Genomic DNA, 22,970 nt, shown 5'->3' on the forward strand with positions numbered 1-22,970 from the left:
TACTAGACAGGTGTGTGATATTGTCATAATTAGCGTATGAATTCTTGAGTTCCGGCCAAAAACGTGTTTCGTAAGGTCACAGTGACCTTGACCTTTGACCTCCAAATCTAATCAGTTCATCCTTGAGTCCAAGTGGACCTTTGTGCCAAATCTCGTCCATCTTTACAGCCTCGTTGTGTAAATGTACAAGTTCATGCAACTGTGGTGTAGTTTGTTTATAGCCTAATGTTAATTTGTGGCGATTATCATGCTGAACAAAATGTGTAAGTATCATAAATGTTGGTTTGCCACAGAGCTTATTTTCTGCAATGATCCAAAACCCAATGGAAAAATCCCATTGGCTTTTTGTCGAGGTAACCAGGGCGATGCTAACTTCCTGGTTGGCCTACAAAAATACGTCATCCCTGGAGCACTCTATGGGACAGATGGACGGACAACCCGAAAACATAATGCTTCCAGCCACGGCTGCGATGCGGAGGCATAAAAAAATCTACATATTTAGTCAGCGTTAACATTTGAATGCTACGTGTTGGGATCAAGAGTGCATGAAAACTAGTTAGCAAGCAAGGAGAGAAGTCGAAACAGTTAGCTAGAACTTATAGACTGCTAGAAGTAACAGAAAAACAGTTGAAACAGTTAGCTAAACGTAATGGATAAATGGCTGAAACGTGTAGTACTTTGCCACTAGTAGTATGAATGCAAACTTGACCAAACCAACCTAAACACTGACAGTTGAATTGTATGAAACAAATTGTAACAATATCCACTTTTATATAGCAAATAGTGTTAAATAACATCCAATTTCAATCATATCAAATGAACGTATTTGGAAAATGACTGGTGGTGTTGACGACAGGAAAGGGAGGCACCGATCCGACTTTTTCAGTCCCGATACCTGGGCTTTGGGTATGGGCCGATAATTATTGTAAATTAATTGTAAATGAAATGATACTGGCGGATGTCTGTGTTCTTCATTCTTTCTTAACTTCACTCAGGAATATTATTTATTTTATTGACATTCTACATTAGTTTCCAGTTAGATATTATTGAGTTTATATAGTGATTTGCTGTTATAAACATTACTGTTGCTGCTCTAGAAACATTTAGTTATATTTAAAATATAAATAAATTGGCATCCTTGTGCGTGGAAGCTCGTAAGTTTAATTTACAAACCGGCAAGAAAAAAAGATTTAGTGCAAAAAGGGAATAAAAAACAAGATTGAATAGGGAATTAAAAAATGTATATTCTGAGTAAGACAAAGAGAGCAACTTCTCAGTCTTAACATTAAAACATGTCATAAACTGTATCGGTGTGAAGGATGGTGCTGCTGAAAGAGAGCATGTCTGCTCAGTTAAAACACAGGATTCTGACAAGTTATACCTCACATCTGTGGAGAAACATATCTAAGGGCATATTCTTTTATTGCCATGCCATAATTACAGGGGTACGGTGCTAATGTCATTACTCTGAATTACTTTTTCATTAAATTTCTTTTATTATCGGCAAGACGGAAATAAATCTGAAACTCTGTGCGGTGGAATAACTTTATCAATGACAGGTTTGATTCACCACCGCTCCTGTGATGGTATGGGAAGCACTGTGCTGCACATAAACTGATAATAGACTTGTGTGAAGCATAACCCAGCAGCAATAAAGTACATAGAGTGTGAGTACTCTGGGAGACTTAAATCTCCCATAAAAAGAAGAAAAAAAAAATGTTTTCTACATTTTGATGAACATATGGGGACGATATTTTGATTAAATCAAGGAAATTAATTGATTAATTTCAAATGCCAAATTCTCTTTTGGTGTCATAAACCATGCCTAAAAATACTCCCCACCCTCTCCCTAACTCTAAGAACTCCCCAAAGTGTACGTATGTTGAACCTTTACGACCTTCACACGACATCATGGGAAATTAAGCCATAGATGAACTGTTCAAATGTGTTTTTCCTTATAGGAAGGCACCTGACAGACCAAGTGGAGGAGGAGAGGGGGGGAGTGAATAAAGCTCTATTCAAGCAAGCCCAGCTGACACTGGCTCTTAGTGGATCTCTCCCTCTTGGCAGAGCAGAATGGCTGCCCTACGGATGTCTTGTTCTCGCCAGGAAACAGTGAGGGGTAACTGCACTCCATGCATACAAATCACACTCAGTCTCCACTAAAACATAGATGTGCTCTAAAAACACTTAAAACAGAGAAAAGGAGCAGAGGAAGGGGTGATATTCTGGTGATGCTCTAATGGAGGAAGCGTGCAAAAGGTTGAGAGGTATGTATCCTCCCCGTCTGGGACGCAGCCATGCTGAAGATACTCTGAGCTTGATGCGTTGCACCGCCACACACTGCTAGAGCTTTGGATTGCAACGCAGGTATCTTTATCTAATTGATTTTCTTTCCTAAGAGAGGCAATTAAAAATACAAAGTCTCAATGGGTTCAAATTAAATAGACTGGCAGCTAATTCTTCTCACTAAGCCTGGCAGCTATCCTCTGCTGGGGGATGAATGCTCATTTATTCGCCACATTAAATGCTCTGAAATGAGGGTTGTGCAATTAAATCGAATTTCAATTACAATTTTGGTTTATAAAAACAAGATAATCGATGTAAAACAATTATTGTGCCACGATCCGTTTCGCAATGACGCTCTAGTTTTGTCTTGTGTTATAAATCCAGAGCACCCCTTTCCTTTACAGTGGTGTGCTTTTGCCCCACTAGGCCATGGATGTATAAAGAGAACTGGATACAGCATTGGAGGCTGGGCCCCGTTCATTCCTAGAAAATGGGTTCTATGGGTACCCACGAGTCTCCTCTTTACAGACATGCCCACTTTATGATAATCACATGCAGTTTGGGGCAAGTCATAGTCAAGTCAGCACACTGACACACTGACAGCTGTTGTTGCCTGTTGGGCTGCAGTTTGCCATGTTATGATTTGAGCATATTTTTTATGCTAAATGCAGTACCTGTGAGGGTTTATGGACAATATTTGTGATTGTTTTGTGTTAAGTGATTTCCAATAATAAATATATACATACATTTGCATAAAGCAAGCATACAGTATTTGCCCACTCCCATGTTGATAAGAGTATTAAGTACTTGACAAATCTCCCTTTAAGGTACATTTTGAACAGATAAAAAAAATGTGTGATTAATTTGCGATTAATCGTGATTAACTATGGACAGTTAAATATTAAATATTTTAATTGATTGACAGCCCTACAATACACACATCATAAACAGACCCGTTACTGCTATAATCTTAAAAGTACCAGTTACCCAATCTTTTAAATCATAAATGGATGAGGAGATATGATGTCAACAAAAGGTCATGCGGTCCGACTGGTTCAGAGATGAGAGGGTCTCTCAGAGAAAGACGAGCCGCGCTGAAACTGCACCACGTTTGTAATCTGAAACGCTCGGCTGCCCGTCACTCGGGCTTCACTGTAATGAACAATGCTTGACAGACAAGACATTTTCATCGCCGTCTCCACCGACTGCAGCCCGCGACTCCCCCGCATATAGACAAAAGATCACAGTCTTTCATCTAATTTAAGATTTACCTCCCTGATCAGAGAGAGTAAAGAGCAATAGGTTTATAAAACAGAGGTGAGAGCTGCGTTTTATACTGTGCTGAAAAATGACAGCTGTGATTTTGATCGGCACCGGCGTCTGACGACAGATAACATAAATTAAGATCTAATAACTCTCGGATCTTGGACGGTGATTTAACATGTTTGAACGTGAATAATGGCCGTGATGATTGCATTGTGACAAACCGCGCTATTACAAGGATAATTCTCCGCTCTGTCAACTCTACATGTTGTATCACATCGGACACTGCATTGTGAAGTGTTGCACAGGCAGTGGTGGGGCCTCGGGACTCGGAGAGGAAAAGAGAGGGACGGGAGTCAGGAAGTATTTGTTCAAAGTCCAATTCCAGCAGTGAGAATGCATTCGAAAAAGCATTCATCTCCATTTAAAACCTCTCTGCATGCTTTTATCGCATTGTTGAAATAGACTCAGACTGTACACTTCCTGTGTATGTTAGAGTCCCTCTGTAAAGTTCCTGCTTAGCCAACCCAGTCGTGTATATATTCCCTCTATACCACCCCGCTCACACTCCCTGGCTAGCACAGCATTTGAGTAGGTGAGAGGAACTCATTTTGCCTGCCAGCCTGGAAAGACTGCTGCTTCCTGTCTAGACACACCCAACGTGTCACAGCTGAGACATTTGACAGCGAGGGTGGCAATTAAGAGATGCGCTCTGACAGATGTATTACTGGCAGTCCCACAGAGATGCCAATTTTCAGAGGAATTGATGGCGCTGACAAACAAGATATTAGCGGTTCAGTCTGGAGGGACTACTTTTAAAAAATGTATTAATCAAACATGGATCAGATGGTGGTGATGGATCCGAGACCTCTATAATCGGTCAGTGTGGTCAGTGGTTTATGGATGGAGTCCTGATGGATACAGAAGATACAGCTGACTGGTGTAAGTGAGGGAAGAAGTGAGACTGGCACTTATAAGAAAGAAAGGTTGTGATGCATTAAGTCGAACTGATAGGATGAAGCAAACCAACAGGGAGTGGCCTCTAGTACTAACCGATAAATCGTATTTTCATCGTCATCGTGATATGAACATGTGCGATAAACACATCGCAAAAGACCTGAAACGTGATGAATAAAGAAAAATCTATTTATTTAGGGATGGTTACCGAAACCCGTTATTAAACGGACCGCGGGGCTAAATACCGTAACAACAGTATTTATTATCACGCTGCAGCCTCTCCCTGCTCTGTGTTGGAGCTCTTCACACACATCAACACGTGCAGCGAAGTCAGTGATCATCTGATCAGAGAGGCCGCGGTGGAGACAGAGAAGTGAACCAGGTGAAGTCGAGTTGACGACAACTACGCTCGTTACTGTAAGTAAGTGCAATAAAATCCCGCAAGTATAAAGCCAAGACTTAGACACCTGTTCAACAAGCAGAAAACATGATGTGAACATGTAGAAAAGTGATAGTTTAATCTGCTTTAAAGTGTTCCAGTGTATGTGTCTCTGGGAGTTTATTGTGAAGGGTGGAACGGAGGAAGTGAAGCGGTGATGTGCTGTTGTTGACAAGGTCTCGCCGTCTTTGTGCAGATTCCGAGCCTCCGTGTTATTAATTTACTACCCTCATAAAGTATTGGCGCAACGTAACGATCAGCTATACGAGCTAAAACAAAAGCCATCTGTATGTACTCTGACTGTTTAGTTTCCCACGTATCTTAAAATTGTTGTAAACTTAGCAGCTGGCTGAGACGAAGCAACCCCTCCTCCCTGTACGAGCGGTAACGTTACCTGCAGACAGTGAATCACATCAGCTGAGGGAGGAGGACAGAGGACAGGAGGAAAGACCCATAATCCTGACTGATGTCTGTGTTCTTCATTCTTTCTAAACTTCACTCAGGAATATTATTTATTTGATCAATTTTAGATTGTTTCCAGTGAGATATTATAGAGTTCATATAGTGGCTTTGCTGTTGTAATCATTACAGTTGCTGCTCTAGAAACAACATTTAGCCTAGTTATATATGAAATACTTAATTCTAACCTGATTCTGAATTTAAAGACAACCAGGCTGACATTTTTGTTTATTTATCGCATGTCATATCGTCATCGCGATATTGAACAATGATATCGCACATTGCAGATTTTCCTCATATCGTGCAGGGCAAGTGGCCTCTACATTTTAAACTGACTGGACTGCAAAAAGCTGTGAGTAATCAACCACCAGACCAAAACTAGAAAATGGCACATCGATGAGCCGGCCAGATAAACTGAATGACATCTGAGTGATGCTCCTCTCCCAGTGGGCCACAGCTGACAGATGTACTTATCTTGTCTCTTTATCTCCTGGATGACTGACTGATGGGAGTCATGAGGACATCCAGCTGCATTAAAAAAGTTGATTATACAGTGGGGTGAAAAGATGTTTTTTGGGGCTTTGCTGTGCATCGCCACAGTTGCCAACAGTAACCAGTTTAGTAAAGAAAGAAAAACCTCTTTGTGATCCAAAATACCACTGGCACAGCTAACAACCCCAATTACTGTATTTTACCCAGCACTCTAAATAAGTACGTGTACTAGAGGGGTTTAGTTGGGGTAGGGTACGAAGGCAGTTTCTCATCAGACCTTTCAGTAGTACTACTCCTGCCTGCTTGTTAATTACTGGAGGGGCTGTGCAGATTTACTGTGCTTCTAGCCAGGCATCTGTGTCTCTGAGGAGCTCTGTGTAAAACACATAATGACATCTCCATTACATCAGCTGAATCCAGCAATTACATTATAATCTGATCAATGAAGCCGATGGACTCCACCGTGCTTATATGGAAGTCCACCTGGTGGACTGTGTGCAGGCTGTTCTCATACAACCTTCGTAGCTATACCGACAAAAAGTAATGCGCTGTAATTCATATATATCCCATGAAATAAATACGTTACTGGAAAACATTGCTGGGGAGAGGGACGTCTGGAATTCCCTGCACTATATCCTGACAGTAGTGCATGAGACAGGTAATCTGAAAAAAATCATGTGCCTCTGTGTCCTAATGGCATCGGCAAGATTTCACAGACCGGAGGAAAACAACCAATCAGAGCCAAGCTGGAGTCTGCTGTCTCTCAGCAGCTGTCAATCACTCGCAAACTCCGATCAAATGGTCAAACTAGGCAGCGCTGATCAAATATGAATCAATATTCTGTTACTGTAATGCCTATTTCTCACCTCAAATGTTTTCAGAAATATCTGGTAGTGTACTGTTTAGCTGTAAATCTGATCATCTGAGGCGAGAAATAGGCGTTACAGTAACAGAATATGAATTCATATTTGATCAGCGCTGCCTAGTTTGACCGTTTGATCTGAGTTCACGAGTGATTGACAGCTGCTTCCGCTGAATGAACAGCCAATAGGAACGCTCTCTCTCTCTGAAACGACCTGTGATTGGCCCAAGTCTCCCATCATGGGCTAGATTTTTTAAAGCCTGAAAACAGAGCCATGAGGAGACGCAGAAGTCTAGTTTTCTCTCAGAACACTTGAATTACAATATGCTGAAAGGTTATTATGGAATTTTTGCCCAATGATGCCCAAACTATTCTGCCTACTGCCCCTTTAAGTAACGCCACTTCCGTAGTTATTCTAACCGAAACCACGATGTTTGCCTAAACCTAACCAAGTTGTTTCCTGTGAAGACGGCAGTTTGTTTTGAAAAGACTGTATGCATGTAACGAGTGTGTTGCTGGACATTTGTAAGAAAACACACGAAGAATAAGAAATAACTTTTCGTAAGATATCATATGAACCGTTGTATGAGGATACGTTGCTATGTGCTGTGGACCTGTGTCTACGTAGATGTTATACAATTATATTTCAGCCATTTATCCAGAGCAACATTGTGTGGGTGTAGCAGCATCTTGCTTGGCCAAAACACAGGACTGTTGTTAGACAGATGTGTTTGCAATGGCTATTAAGGCTGTGACCTTTCTCATTCTGACATTTAGACCACTTGACAACAGTGGAGCTGTTGTACAGTAAACAAAAGTCACAAGACAATTAATGATGTTGATTTCCATTTAGATAGGATTACAACTGACACACTGTTAGCAATTTTTTTTTTTGCAAGAGCAGCAGAGAATGACAGAGAATCAAAAGGTTTTGCATACACATACATCCCAGCCCCCCTCCCTCGTCGTCCCTCCCCGTGGCGGCATCCCTCTTAGGAAGGTATAGTGTTCCTCTGCACAAGACCCATGGAGCTAATATTCTTATTTGCACTGCTGCATGTGACCACATCAAGAGTGGAGGGTTTTTGCCTTGTTAATTCAGGCAGTAGACAGCTGAAAATGTCAGCTATTTCCTGGCAGCCATCTTTGGACTAAAAGTTTCTTGGCGGCTGTAAGACCGCCCACCGACAACTTGAGCCGTCTTTCATTCCATTCTGAGAGTCTTCACTGAGAAGAAGCAAAGTTGGATTGTGTGGTATGACCTTACCCATCAATTCAGACAGTACTTTGGGTACCCTGTTCTTAAACAAAGGGACACTTCCACACTGTGTTCATAGGTTCCCAGTGAATTAAGTTGCCACATACAGTATTGCATTTTGGACGTCCATGTCTCATGTGAAACCTGGCGACAGGTGTAGAGTAAGCTCTGAGACTGTCAACAAACTGTTTATGGTACAGAAGCAGGAAAACATCCTATTGTTACATTATATTTCAGATAACAGATAACGGGATGAACTAGATCATAATAAAACAAGCTGACAAGCTTATTCTACACACAAATAGCTCTTCTGTTTTTCCCTGGAAAAACTACAATAGAGGAAAATAACAGAAATCCTTTCACATTTCATTAAGACTATAAACAAGGCCTGTCAAAGTTAACGCGATAATAACGCGTTAACACTAATTTGTTTTAACGCCACTAATTTTCTGTAACGCATGAACGCAACTTGCGCAACAATTTTTAGGTTGTAGCGGGCTCAGTTTAAAGCTAGAGGGAAGATAATGGCATCATATAAAACTAGAAAACCTGAGGAATCCATTGGTAAATATACGAACAGAGGCAATAGCATATAGTATGCACATCACAGACGTTTTGTAGGTTTTGAGCATTTACTTGTGGGGCGGGGGAATTGATACAGTGCAGTATCGCAATATTTTGTGTAGCAATATTGTATCGATACACGGACGTCAAGTATCGATCTTTTATTATATAAACTATTAACCTCTTAACAAACCGACGGTATCATATGAAACTAGAAAACCTAGGGAAACGATTGGTACCATGTCATGAAGGAGGTTAAATAACGCTCCAAACTTACGCTAAATTTTGGCGAGAAAAAACTGGTATGGCCATTTTCAAAGGGGTCCCTTTGACCTCTGACCTCAAAATATGTGAATGAAAATGGGTTCTATGGGTACCCACGAGTCTCCTCTTTACAGACATGCCCACTGAGGTTAAAAGCTGCATGTCCCAGGCAAAAAGTCAGCATCCTCACCAGTTGATGATCTGTGTAGAAGACATGTAGGTAAAGAAACCGCATTGTTCTTGTATTGCAGTGTAGAGCTAGTTAGTCCTAGTGTTATAATAAGGACAAGTGTTCTTTCATTCTAACATAACCTTGTTGAGCTGCTTAGCTCATACTTGGACAATTAGATTAATGCTTCAATGCTTGTATTTTTAAACAGTATATTTCACTTTAACAAGAGAAAGGCTTTTAGGATGATGACTAACCCGATGTGTTCGGTGAACGTTACCCCATCTCGGATAATGTCTTTGGCTGGGGTCACTGGAGTGTAAACTTCCCCAAATCCAATAATGTCAGAGCAGAACAGATGTAATGTTTACATTCTGATATAGTAGCATCCATCCAGGACCAGCTCCCTCACAATGGGGAAATACAACACAGTGGGTTTACTGGTCGGGATTGTGAACAGATTTTTTTTTATGTAACCTATAAGACCTCTGGCCTGGGAAGTAAAGCTGGGCAACCACAGTAGGTAGTAAGATAACGTTAGTTAGCCGGGCCGCTAACATTTACAGCTTACGTTAAAGCAGAGTCCCTTTTAAAGAGGACCTATTGTGCTTATTTTCAGGTGCATACTTGTATTTTGGGTTCCTACTAAAATATGTTTACACGCTTTAATGTAAGCGTGTAAAGCCCAGTCTGCTCTGATTGGTCAGCTGGCCCACTCTGTTGTGATTGGTCAACCGAACCAAACTCTTCAGACTCTGCTCCAGCTCCGCTCTAACTAGCTTTGCTTGAGGGCGTGCCAAACTAAACCGCATTCTGTGCGAAAGGCCAATTACTCCCTTTAGCGTAGACTTTGGGCTACGTAACTTCGCAGACCATTTACATGCACAAAAAACTATATAACACACTAAAGGAAAGGGAAAAAGCATCAAAGGTCCTCTTTAACATTGTATTTATAGCTTTGATGAAGGTAGAAAAGAAACCACTCTCGAACTCGTATTGCTTTTACTAGAGCCCCATGCATACAGCTTCAACATGCGAAGAAATCCAATGTTTGAAAGTCCTGCCGTTCTTGCAGTTGCAAAGTAATGATTGGACAATCTCTGTTTGGGGGAGGGGTTGGCTAACAGTCAATATTACATCATGACATCTTCACATGGTGGTAGTAAAATCCCCATGGAATTACTGTAAAGTCCTACTGGTCACCAAGACATAAGAGGCCTTTTGATTTGTTGTGGATCTCATTTGGCGCGTGCATGCATGTGTGTGTGTGTGTGTGTGGTATGTTAAGAGAGGAAACTCACTTGTACTGTGCCTGGAAATGTTCCTGGACAAAGCTGTGCTGGACTCTGATCTGCTGGCACTGGGACGGGTCACGACACAGCACCTCCTCAGCTCCACCGGGGCCCTGCAGCAAAGAGGAGGCCACCCATAAACACAATGCTGTCACACTCTCAGATCCTTCAGAGATCCATCACAGGTTAGACGTTGCCCAGGTGTCATCACTGTGAGAGGACACTCGTACTGTATATTGCGGCGGCGCAACAATAAATTTGGAAATCTTACAGAGGCTCCCGTAGAATGCGGCGTTAGCACATTCTTGCTTTTCCTTGGCAATAAAGTGATATCCAAAAGTGTTGGAAAGCACTGACCTAAACTTAACCCCCCTGGGAAGCCCCTGTCTTCACTCTTTCATCTACTCACCCACAACAGAGAGGAAGCTGGCCTTGGATGAAGATAAAAGAAGAGGAGAAAAAAGATAAAAACAAAAAACTAACAGAGACTAATCAGGCAAGGTCACAAAGCAAATGAGTGGGATGGCACACACAGGGGGGAGTCTCGCTGTGCGTTAATGACACAAAACTAACTGAACAACATTCTGCATCTGTTTTACAGTGCAATGAACATGTTTTCTTTATTTCACAACTTTTATAATATAGTTTTACATATAACAGTATTTGTTACACTTAATGTAAAAATGATGCACAAAAGTTAACTACATGCATCGTATCCTCCGACTCCGAAGAGACAGAAGATGTAAAATGGACTGGAAAATGTATACTGTTGTTACTCAATAGATTAATTAAAGGAATAATTAGGCATTTTGGGAAATACTAAATAATTTCTCCAATGAAAGAAGAGCAAAGAACGGCTTTTCTTGATGGAAACAATTTTTTCGCACTTCTCCTGACTGGCTTCGGCAAGAGTTTGATTGACAGATGGTTCATCCAATCACCTGCCAAGTATTTTTTGCCTGCCCTTTTCTTAACAGTTTCCAATGACGGCTTCTCAGATGGTTACAAACCATCAGGCAGGTCAGGTTGAATGGTTGTACAGAAGACTAAAATCTAAAAGTGCTAACAGTTACAATAAGCTGTCACACTGTATCAGTTGTGAGATCTCTGTACAGCATCCACTCCATTTCACATCTTACCAGACAAAAAAGACGTCCTGAAAAACATTCTTTCAGTCACCAAGTGGTTCTGCTTAAAAGGCCATCATGTGGCATACAAGCACCTTGTTAGCATTTCTCTGCTCGCACGCTATCAACCCCACAATAGCCTGGTGTAAAAGTCAGGTACTTGAGAATGCATTAAGTCATCATATCATTTCAGCTGTGCTTTAACACCGGGGCTGGCACTGCCAAACGGAAATGCACTCTCTGTTGACGCACGCTCTCTATCTCTGTTTACTATTCCTCTGATTTCCAATTCCTGGTCCCATACTGGCTGCCACCGTTCCCAGGCTGGCAGCTCGACCATGACCTCCGCTCACAAAATGGGAGCTGAAAGGAGGTTTAGAGTTTCTAAAAGGGAGAGGGAAGTGGAGGGCGTGTGCAGTGTGAGACAGAGACAGACAGAGAGACAGGAGGGTTCCTTTACAGTTCACCACCATTTCAAATCCTGAGTCTATTCTTCTAAGAGCATTTGAGCTTTGCTAAGACCGAGCGCAAGACGGAAACCTAACCGTCCTGCTGCACTGTGCCTCACCAGGCACGTACAATGACAAACCTCTACCCCCTCTCTCACATGGGTTTCGGGGTTTTTCTATTGCTTAATCATAGTCTCCCTCAAAAACACTGGGACTGTCAAAACCCAGCTGACCTTCTTCTTGCTGGTTCGAGTAAAACATGCAACGTGTAGTGATAGGCCACGATCGGACAGACTGCGTTTTAGCAGCCTGGGGTGGCTTTTTGTAATCGTTCGATGGGATTGAAACTTTTGCGCACTGCTTTTGCATCACTGAACGCCTTTTGCCGTTTATCCGCTCTGTGCCCCTTGCGTTTTTACAGGAGTGCCCTGAACACCTCAAATTGAAAATAATTCAACTCCGAGTGGAAAAGCACCCAACGTCATTAGCGTTTTATTTCTCACTGTGGGGACATTTGCTAGATACCCGGAGCTACATGACTTTACCAACCATAGTTACTGTGATCTGAAGAAAAAACAGCAGGCCTGGAGGATGTTGCTGGTTACCCAGAGCTACTTTTGATGAGTTTAGCAACCGTAGTTACCATCATCTGAACAGAAAACAGAAATAGGCAAATTAGTGCAGTCCTTGAAATTTCAGGTAAACTGTTTTGATTAATTTAAACTGTACTATTAACTATTTGGTTCGCGTATATGTTAATGAATTAATGAAAAACGAACAAGGAGTAATGAACTCATACATAGAACCTTTTTGTCCTTAATTCCTCTCTACTGGTTACCCGCTTTATCTGGTTGTAGCTCCTCTTTCCAAGCAGTATTCCTCCCAACGCTCATTAAGCAAATTGCTGGTTTGTAATAAGGTAACGTTAGCACTCATTTGGTGGTTGCCTAGCAACATATAAAATAAAATAAAAAACGCAGCAAACTTAAAAAAATGCTCCGTCTGATTGGGCAACAAAAAGGACGTGCGGTGCTCCTCGCATTTCAACCTGCAAAACGCACTCTGCCTGATCAGGGCTTTAGAAATTAATTTAGAGAGGTTAAAGGTCCAGTGTGTAGGATCTGTCGGTATCTAGCAGTGAGGTGAGGAGATTACAATCAACTGAAGACTCTCTTGTGTGCCAAGCGTGTTGGAGAGCTATGTTGGCCGACGCAAAAACCCGAATGGCCCTCTAGAGCCATTTGGAGCAGAAAGAGTGTGTGTGTACATGGGAAGTGAGTGGTGAAGCAAGAGAGAGAAAGTGGCGGTGACAGTAGCGAGTAACGTTATCGACTCCGGCCCAAGCAGGAAAAGTTCACAACGTTTGGTTTGTTTGTTCTGGGCTACTGTTGAAACATGGTGGAGCAACATGCCGGACTCCGTGGAGAAGGCCCCATCCATATGTAGATATAAACGGCTCATTCTAAGCTAACGAAAACACAACGATTCTTATTGTCAGGTGATTATACACTAAAGAAAACATACTTATTAATATTATATTCCATTTCTGCCAATAGTACCCCTTTATTATTACACACTGGTCCTTTAAGAGTGGAAAACGTTTTTTTTTATCTAATGCGCTGACATCAGGCTCTGCATTTCACTCCCTTTTTTCCCCTCCGCATACTTGGTAATGGATTCCATTGCTATCTTTATGGAGAGATAACAAAGCTACATTGAGGCCAGCGAGTGCAGACACAGTCGGTCTTATCACTTCTCAGAAATCCATGCCTAGCTCCGCCATGTCAAAAGACTGCAAGGTGTCAGCTGTGTGTTGACAGTAGCTGTTGAGGATGTGGACATTTCAGAACAGTGAGAAAGTGGGGCAGGTTTCATACATGCCCACAGACGTCTGATAAGACTTTAGTCATCTAAATGATCACGGCCAGATAGCAAATCCCATGGAGCGAGCTGCGACTGCTGCTGGCCGAAGAGGACCTTGTTTTACAGGTTGTTAAGTGACCCCGACAGAACGGGGGTCCATCTCAAGAGGTGCCATGATTCACCCGTTTGAAATTGAGATGCTATCTTTGAAAGTGGTTGTCAGAAAAATATGCCAACTTCAAACTGATAAAAAATGCGACTAAACAGGCAACAGATCTGAGAGGCTATTTTTAGAGTCAGGTCTGACCGGTATAGACGGCTACCACAAGAGAGAAGAAAATGGGAAAAGCAGAGGGTGTGACATTTAATTTTGTACATTCACACACTAATATTCTTTGCAGCCTACTGTAAACACATTTTCCTACAGTTCTGATGCAGCTCACACCTCATGCATCCTCATTTTTGTTTCTACATTAACTTTATTGCACCTCTACCATTTCCTATAACATGAATATTATTTGGTTATTGTTTAAATATTTATTGCGCAGTAATTACTATGAAATTAAAAGCCTGGAAATTAAAAGGTTAACTTCCAAATAAAAGATATTTATTGGTACTTTAACTTTGCTCGTCTCCCCTCATTGTATACTTTGTACCGGTTTGTCATAAGTGGGGGCTCTTCCGGGAAAAAAATTATCTTAGGAGTTAGGAGTAAAGTAGCCTGTGTTGCTACCTTCTGCGGCAGACTAATCATGGGGAAACCGGCTAAAAATAGGCAATAGACTACTTTCCATTTCCATTAGATGAGTATGCCTTTCGTGTGTCATGTTTGACGTCAAAAACGCACCGGAAAACAGTGAAATGTTATAGTGGCTACTTCGTTTTTATATTGGTTATTTATTCAGTCTCTCTGTCAAACTCTCCAACCAGAGATGGTGATTGTAGGAACCGTGGAAAGACTAACAAAGACGGTTTTGAGGAGTTTTATTCTGTTTCTGTTGCATTTGAATGAAGTGTGTTTAACGACGATTAGCGAGGTAAAACGACTGTTGTCTGACCGGAGTCTGGTGGCTTTGAGAAGAGCGTATTATTTGTATGTTTTGTACGTTAATAATATATAATAATTGTCTAAATCCCTGTTGATTTTATTTCTTATATATTCACTTCAACGCCCGAGACAAAGGGGCGAAAATAAGCATGTGCACCCAGGTGTCATGTTTCCATCACCCATGTACCCGTAACCACTGCAGAGTAATTTGTCATGCCAGATGTAAGTGGGTGTTAGTGGTTTTTTTGTCCAATGATAAGGGGCTATAGTGGTTACTGCTTTGGTTCGTCCTGGAGGAGTGTAACTGTAGATTGGTTTGTTGTTTTTGGCACAGCTATTTTGAAGCCATTCACCACTTCACCACATTCGGCATTCAACACTTTGGGAGATAAAAGTGTTGGGTATTTCTATATTTGTCACAGTTCCCTTCAGAGTAGTTTGTTGGAAACGGTAGCATTTGGTCCCCTTTTGGCCCTACTTTTAGTATTTTAGGGACAGTTTGGGGAGGAGTACCTTTTAGCAGTGGGCTCCCCTATGGGACTTTTGGGTAGCGCAGTGAGGTCGCCAGCTCCTTTGTTGCTTTCTTCACTCTACTGGTGCCCAACTTGTCACAAACTGGCTCAAACTTTGTAACAATGAGGGAAGACAAGCCGAGTTTAAGTGCCAATAAATTGTGTTTTATTTGAAAATAACTCAGGCAGCATTTTGAGCAACATCAGTGATGTAGGTAGTGTATGGATGAGGGAGAAATGTGTGGGTTGTAAACTGCAAAATGACACACCAAACTATAAACCAGGGGTAGTAAAAAGCAGACAGAGAGGAAAACAAATTGGTAGGGTTTTAAACAAACTGTGGGAGCACAGCTAGTGGGCTACCAACAGCATTCCACAAAGTAGTAAATTATACAGCCTCTAATCAAACACTTTAACATCATTAATCTCCGTCACTGTACTGGCACTCATTCGAGCCAAGTGGTCCCTCCTTCCCTGCTGCTTGTTATTTCACCATGCAGTCACAAAACAAGAACATAAACAAGCAATATTTCCTGAATGAGAGGTCAATCCCGCCCCCTCTCTCACACTGGCTGGACATTGGAGAGCTTTTCTGTGTCATAGTTCCATCAGACAGATATCAGAAATAACAGAAGCGTCCACATTAAACTAACGACCCTCACTGACTCCTGAAAAAGTATGTTAAACTCTACAGGCAGGGAGGGAGAGGTGTAACAGTACACACTACAAACATCAAACTTTACAAACAATCTTTTCTTTAATGCCCCGTTTGCTATAATGACGTTTTGTTAAAATCAAATTTATGAAAGAACTTGTTACTCAGGATTGAAGTTAATGGTTGATCAGAGAAAATAATAGGGGAGGGAAAAAAGATTGATTCACCTATGTATCGCGTTTTTTTTTACAATTTTGAAATAGATTTTTTAATGCCTGAATCGATATATTTGCTTCATTGCGGAGGTAGAAGGAAGTTATCGTTTTTATTGTTGTAGTCGGAGTAACGTGACGTCATATCCGTTCCATATCCGTCAACCAAAACAAACCGCAGCGGGCCGAAAATCAAAAGTAGAAAACAGCCGAGGGTCCGCGTGGATACGCACCTGCACCCTCACGTATGAAATCCAAACACTACACATACTGTACAGTAAAGTATGGAAACACTTTGGTTTCACACATTGCAGGAAAAGCAGAGCTAGACGTCATGGCTAAAGCTGCATGCTAACTCTGTCATTGACAGGAAACGTTATCGACATTTATGTTAAATGCATTCAAACGGCCCCGATGGAGCTGACCATGAATGTATAAAGAGAACGGAGCTGACAGGAGAGCTAGCGACGGATTTGGCAAAGTTAGCGGAAGTAAACACATGTGACTACGTCCGGTTTTCAAAATAAGGTGTTAACAAAAGGAACTGTTTATACAAAATACATATATGGAAATAAGATTGATTGGATTATATTAACCAGAAGTATAAAACATTACATGTCCCTTATAAATTAAAAAGAAAGTACCACTAATTTGTGGTTGAAACGTCTTTATTCTTTGATTTTTGGGTTGCTGTAAAAGATTTAATAAATAATGCCTGATAATGACTGCTATATTTGACTTCAGGACATTTCTGACTACATACATGCTGTAAATCAAATATCTTTACTGTATTAATTTAGATATTTTCCAAAGTAAAAGTCCCTAGAAGTGTATGATTCACCTTTTTCCCATGGTCTAGTGTTAAAAAAGTAATATAGAATCACAATACTTGTAGAACCGCAATACATATCGAATCGGCACCCAAGTACCGTGATAGTATTGAATCAGGAGATAGGTGTATCGTTCCAGCCCTAGAAAATATCCTAAAACGAAACAAATATGCATTATTTAGTGGTCAAACCTCAGCAACTCATATCTGAAAAGGTAACAAGGAGAAATATAAACACAAAAATGTGCAAGTGCTAATATCCAAGATATGTAAAGCCAGAGAATTGTCTACCTCTGCTTAATCCATAAGCCTCAATGCCAGGAGAGGGGCGTGTGCCAGTGCCCGAGGAGCACGGAGAAAATTAAAACTCAAATCCCTCACCCTGGCACCTCAGCGTGCTGTAATTGATTTCTGGGATTTAGATAAATGACAAAGATACAGCATGCAACTGAGTGGTGGTGGGCTGTAGGGAGCCTGGCCGCTAGCTCAGCACTGTCAGCAGGAGGCCAGAGTTCACTGCCTGGGATTTTTACGCCGACTTAAAGGGGAAGAGAGAGAGGCCAGAGTGATGGAGACATGATGAGCACACTGTTGTGCAGACAGCTACCTCAAAAGCATAATGTTCTTTAACCTCTTCCACTCCGACTTTACTGTCAGTGCTCAGCTTTAGAGCTAGAGTGAAGATACTGGTATCACATAAAACTAGAAAAAAGGAATCCACTGGTAGCAACCATGTCGTACTGGCATGGAGGGTATGAGGCTAAATAGCGCTCCAAAGTTAGGCTAAATTTTGGCGAGAAAAAACTGGCATGGCCATTTTCAAAGGGTTCCCTTGACCTCTGACCTCAATATATGTGAATGACAATGGGTTCTATGGGTACCCACGAGTCTCCCCTTTACAGACATGCCCACTTTATGATAGAATATCTTGACTCTAACTTTAAAACTGAGCCCGCTACAACCTCTAAAAAGACAGAATAGCGGCCGCTCTGTTGCGACCTCTGGAAGATCGATTGCGTTAATGTGTTAAAGAAATTAGCGTCGTTAAAATAAATTTGTGTTAACGCGTTATTACCGCGTTAACTTTGACAGCCCTAATTAAATTAATATGAACATAAGTAGTATCGACTAAATAAGAGTGGTAAAATGCTCCTGTCATGAAATCACTCCTTGAGGCTTTGAATTTTACTCGGAAGAGTTTCCCACAGTGAGATCAATGTTATTAAAAAAAGAGATTTGGCAACCGTGGAAACAGCGCTGCGTTTATTCATTATCCATTTCAGCAGTGAGGATGCAAACACAGATGAGCAGCTCACTACCACGTCTCTGTTAAATCCAACACTCCTGGTCATCTGTACTTCAGCGTCAAAGCCTGAAATCACACAGATTAACGGCGCACTCTGTCCCATCGGGGAGGCTTTCAATTATTCACCCCGAAAATGTTGCTGCGAGTGATTCATCTCCGTGAGCGGATCCACCGTGAAGGAACTCCGGCACTCTCGCTTCACTGTGGTGAAAATCCAGGAAATGTGCGCCCCACCATCCTCACAGACGACCTGTCTCGTCCTGATGGGTTTTCAGGGTGGTGGGGGAGATAGATCGTAAATGGGGGGTGGGACGAGTGTTCCCAGTAATGGCCCTGATGTGAATAATTTAAACAAGCCGTGGAAACACACAGGGATGGACATGTGCTGCTGTTGAAGAAAGCACTATAGTGGAGTGATTGAGAACAAGAGCCAACAGCACCTGAATACCCGCGGTGATCGTAACAGAGAGATGCAGAGATGCGGGGCAGGCGTGTGAGTATCGATACGGGCAGATGGGGATAGAGCGAGAGAAAAGAGAGTGTTATTGAGTAACTGAAAGTCAAAGTAGTACACACAGCTGACATACAGAGCCTTGATAAATAATGGACAGTCTCCTTCAACGCTGCCTCCTGTTGTGTGCGTACCCCTCTATAAATAGTCCCAATGATACGGACGATGGAAGCTTTTCTCTCTGACCCTCAGGCCCATTATTCCCCATGGGCGATCACTCTGGGATGGGTGCGTTTGTATGGACGTGCAAAGTGCCCAGACATTGGTGCGTGGACTGAAAGTGACCTCAGGGTTGTAACTGAATGGCTGCTGCGTATCCAGAAACTGTACAGCATGCTGAGGCTCAGTCTGCTCTAGTTTTGACAGGACAAAGTGTGGACTGGCCCTGAAGCAGGTCAGTCAACGCACCACCTGTCAATACTGCAGCCACCAGTAAGGTCATGGGTGTTATAAATATGAGCCCTGTTAAGAGCCGTGAGAATACATATGTATTAGGTTTGTCGCAGTGGTCGGTGTTACCGGTGTTACACGGTGGTCGGGCACAGAAATAAAACCCACTTAGTCCATTTTGGCGTATCAGCGCCGTGTTATCAATAGATAGTCGGACGACGGACGCCACAAACTGAAAGTTAATGCATCTGCTCTGTACGGAGTCTCAGCTCAGAGTAGCAGGTGTCATATTTCACACACGGGACGAGAGAGAGTTGACAGACCGAGAGACGGCAGAGGATTTGGTGTCGAAGCGAAAAGCAAACGTGCCTATTTGTCAATATTTCAGATTTAAACCCAATGCTATAAGGGAACCATAACGTTAATGAGGCAGCGTTAATCTCTGCGAGGAGGACGGAGCGGTTACAGCCGGTGTGCGCGGCGCCAGGTAGACCCCTGTGGCCCCGCAGCAAAAGCTGGACCGGAGAGGCCAGACACACAACCACCCGACGTCAAAGATCAAAGTAAGCACGCTACATATATTGACCGTCATCTTTTCTTGTAAAATGTCCGGTGTAATTGGTAACACCGGTGTTGTCACACGGTTGGAAAATTTCCTCACCGTCACATCCCTAATATGTATCAATAATGCTGTCAGATCTTCAATTTGCCTTATATTTTTACCACAGAAAAGTATTACTTTGGCATTACATCTCCGTCCATAACCATCATGGTGATTCTCTGACTCTGTTTACACATGGCTTTAACATGGCGTCAGATTTATGTCATTTGTCGCGAGCAAATTATATTATTATATTATATCACGTGTGCAGATATTAACTGCCACTCGCACTATGTAGGTCCATACTGTATCTTTTGTAGCGTAAACGCTAATGCGTCCCCGACAAGGACATAACAGCAAAATACGTCATCATCTCCTTTTGTTCCTCCTTTTTCTCCATTTGGTTCACAAATTGCTTTGTTTTTCGAAAAGCCCAAAGAGATAGGATATTACGACTGCGTCAAAAAAGTTTGTATTGTTTTGATTTCTTCTTCTTCTTTTAATTTCTGGCAGACTGCACGCAAAGTGCATTGCTGCCTCCTTGTGCGTGAGGAGGCGCATTCTAATGCCAGGTGCGAACAGACGTACTTAGAGTTGTCCATTTGTGATCGGATCACCCAAGACGCATGTTAATGCCCGGTGTAAACAAGACCTCTGTTATTTGGCTCAAAGACATTTCATCAGAGCCGATGCTTGCTCACAGATTCCCTTCTGGCTCCATGGATCCTGTTCTGTGTTCTGACCTCCCTGTGCCAAGGTACACAGCATAATGAATTTCTCCCAAAGTGATCAATAGAGTGTCACGAAGCCAAGTTTGTTTACAGAGCAAAGGTGAGTTGCCAAGCAGTTGAGGCTGCTTTGAAATCACTTTAAGATCCCCCTGGAAAATGTTTCAACGGTGCTAAAGTTGCCTCACTGAAACTCTACATGAGTGGCTCCATGGATGGCAATGTCAGTCTGTCGTTCCACCACTTTGGTCCAGACTGAAATATCACAACTGTTGGGAGGACGCCATGACATTTTTGTAAAGACATTCATGGCCCCCAGATGATGAATCCTACTGAGTATAGTGATCCTCTGACTTTTGCCATTTTGGGGGTTTTAGCAGGGATGTCACAAGAACATATGAGAACTTAACACCTAAATAATTTCTGAAAGCGTGACAGTACTCGTTTTCCTACTGTGCTGCAGGTACCGTACTGTAGGTACTATCAAGGCTTGAGAGTAACGGCATCCTTGATAATGCTACATTGTCAACAACAAATCTGTGTTGAAATCGGCAGGACAGGAGCTCGTTAACGTTAACTGTTAGCTCCGTGCAGGACTGTGCTGCTAACAGCTAACGTCAACTAGCTCTCATCTTGCTTATTTCAACACGGGAGGTGCCATTGATTTACTTTATGATGCATTCAGGCTCTATTCAGTAAAAATTAGGATCGGGCGAAGGTAAATTCTAACGTTATCATGGTGTGGTCAAATGTAATCTTGTAAATTGAAGTTTTTGGCGAGAAACTTGGAGAAATCCAGTTGTTCGAAGGAGATGCTTTCACAGCAATATAAAATAGATAAGGAGAGAGGGAATTATGACCTGTTTAACTTCATAGCAAAAACCAGTACAGTAATAAAGGAGTGTATGTTGAAATACATGGGATTTATTGTTTTACTTTTGTTTTTTACTGTGGTATCGAGAATTGTGGAATCTCACTGGTATTGGTATCGGCTACTAAATTTCTGGCATCGTGACATCCCTGGTTTTTAGGCTTGTCGTCATGTCCTGACAATGATGGTACAGATGAGTTACAATTTGGGGTTCAGTGTTTTGCTCAGAGACACTTGTGGTAAGGACGAGTTAAACCACCAACACTACGAAGGACAATCCGCTCTACCTCCTGAGGTGCAGCCACAGTCTTTACTGATTCATTTCAATGATCACTGCTGTTTACATCTACTTGACATCTTCGTATGTCACACACTCAGGACTGTGGAACTAACTGTAAAAAATGTGAACCCAAACAATAAAAAAAGGAACTAATTATTTAAAAAAGACAAAGTTGATCAATTCCATCTCAACAACACATGTAATGGAAATGTTCTCATGATTTCAAAATCATGACAATGAAGTGCCAGAAATGAAAATGAAGTATGACGGTTCAATACTGGAAGCTGTGGTATCCTGTTTATCATGTTTGGCCAGTCACAAATGCTGTTCATTGAATCCCACTCTCTGCAGGGGAGGGATGCAAGGAAAAAAACATTGTGGAGGCAGCTTGTATGCTGCCTCTGCTCGCCTGAGAGCGAGAACCTAATGACAAGAGAACGCAGGCCTCAAAATGAATTTCAACAAGAGAAATGAAAGAGACGGAGAGGAGGAAAAAAACAATCTGTGATGGATCAGACAGACGTGGTGACAGGAACAAAGACAAGAGGAAGCAAAGACGGGGAGCTGGTCAGGAGGGAGGCTCTATTCTTGTGGCCTGAAATGTCTTGATGCACTGTCAACATGCTGTCTGACTGACAGCGTGGTGGAGTAGAACAAGCAACCACACTGAGAAAGCATATGAAAGTTGCCAATATTTCTTTGTTTGGGGTGTGATGTGAATGAGTCACATTTTAAAAGCAGGACACGAGCTGAGTGATGTATGAATATGACGCTGACTTGACCAAAAGCCCTTTGCTAACCACCCAAATAATCTCACCTAAGACTGAGTCATAAACAGAGGACACTGACTGTTCTAGTACATATAATTAAAGTGGTAACTTTATATGTGAGAAAAATAAGGTGTGTCTTGGCAGCTGATTTCTCTACACTTCTTTCTTTTCTTCATTTTTCTGAACACTATTTGTTCTCAGCGGTTAGTTACTCGCAGTAAGAACTTGATTATCTGCCACACTGTCTTTTCTTACATGCCCTGCTGGGTTTCCACTGTTTATCCAAACTAGAATTACCGCCTCGCGGTTGTATGCCTCCGTCAACCAGTCAAGTTGCAGTTAACATCCATATCTGTCCAAAAAATGTCATCACTTCATCATTCTATCCTGTTAGACATTTGTGTGAAATCGTCATGATTAGCATATGAATTCATGCGTTATGGCCAAAAACGTGCTTTGTGAATTCACAGTGACCTTCGAGTCCAAGTGGATGTTTGTGCCAAATTTTGA

The 22,970-nt window shown here is 42.0% G+C and overlaps 1 protein-coding gene across 1 annotated transcript in view; it reads right to left on the bottom strand.

The window, feature by feature from the left end:
• The window catches only part of usp43b (ubiquitin specific peptidase 43b), a 98,628-nt gene that overhangs the window by 50,547 nt on the left and 25,111 nt on the right, over positions 1–22,970 (bottom strand). Inside the window, exon 3 of the mRNA XM_074655560.1 lies at positions 10,318–10,421. Within this exon, the coding sequence (XP_074511661.1) occupies positions 10,318–10,421 (104 nt within the window). The remainder of the gene's footprint in view (positions 1–10,317; positions 10,422–22,970) is intronic.

This window comes from Sebastes fasciatus, chromosome 13 (genome assembly GCF_043250625.1).
Source record: "Sebastes fasciatus isolate fSebFas1 chromosome 13, fSebFas1.pri, whole genome shotgun sequence".
Classification (NCBI taxonomy): Eukaryota; Metazoa; Chordata; class Actinopteri; order Perciformes; family Sebastidae; genus Sebastes; species Sebastes fasciatus.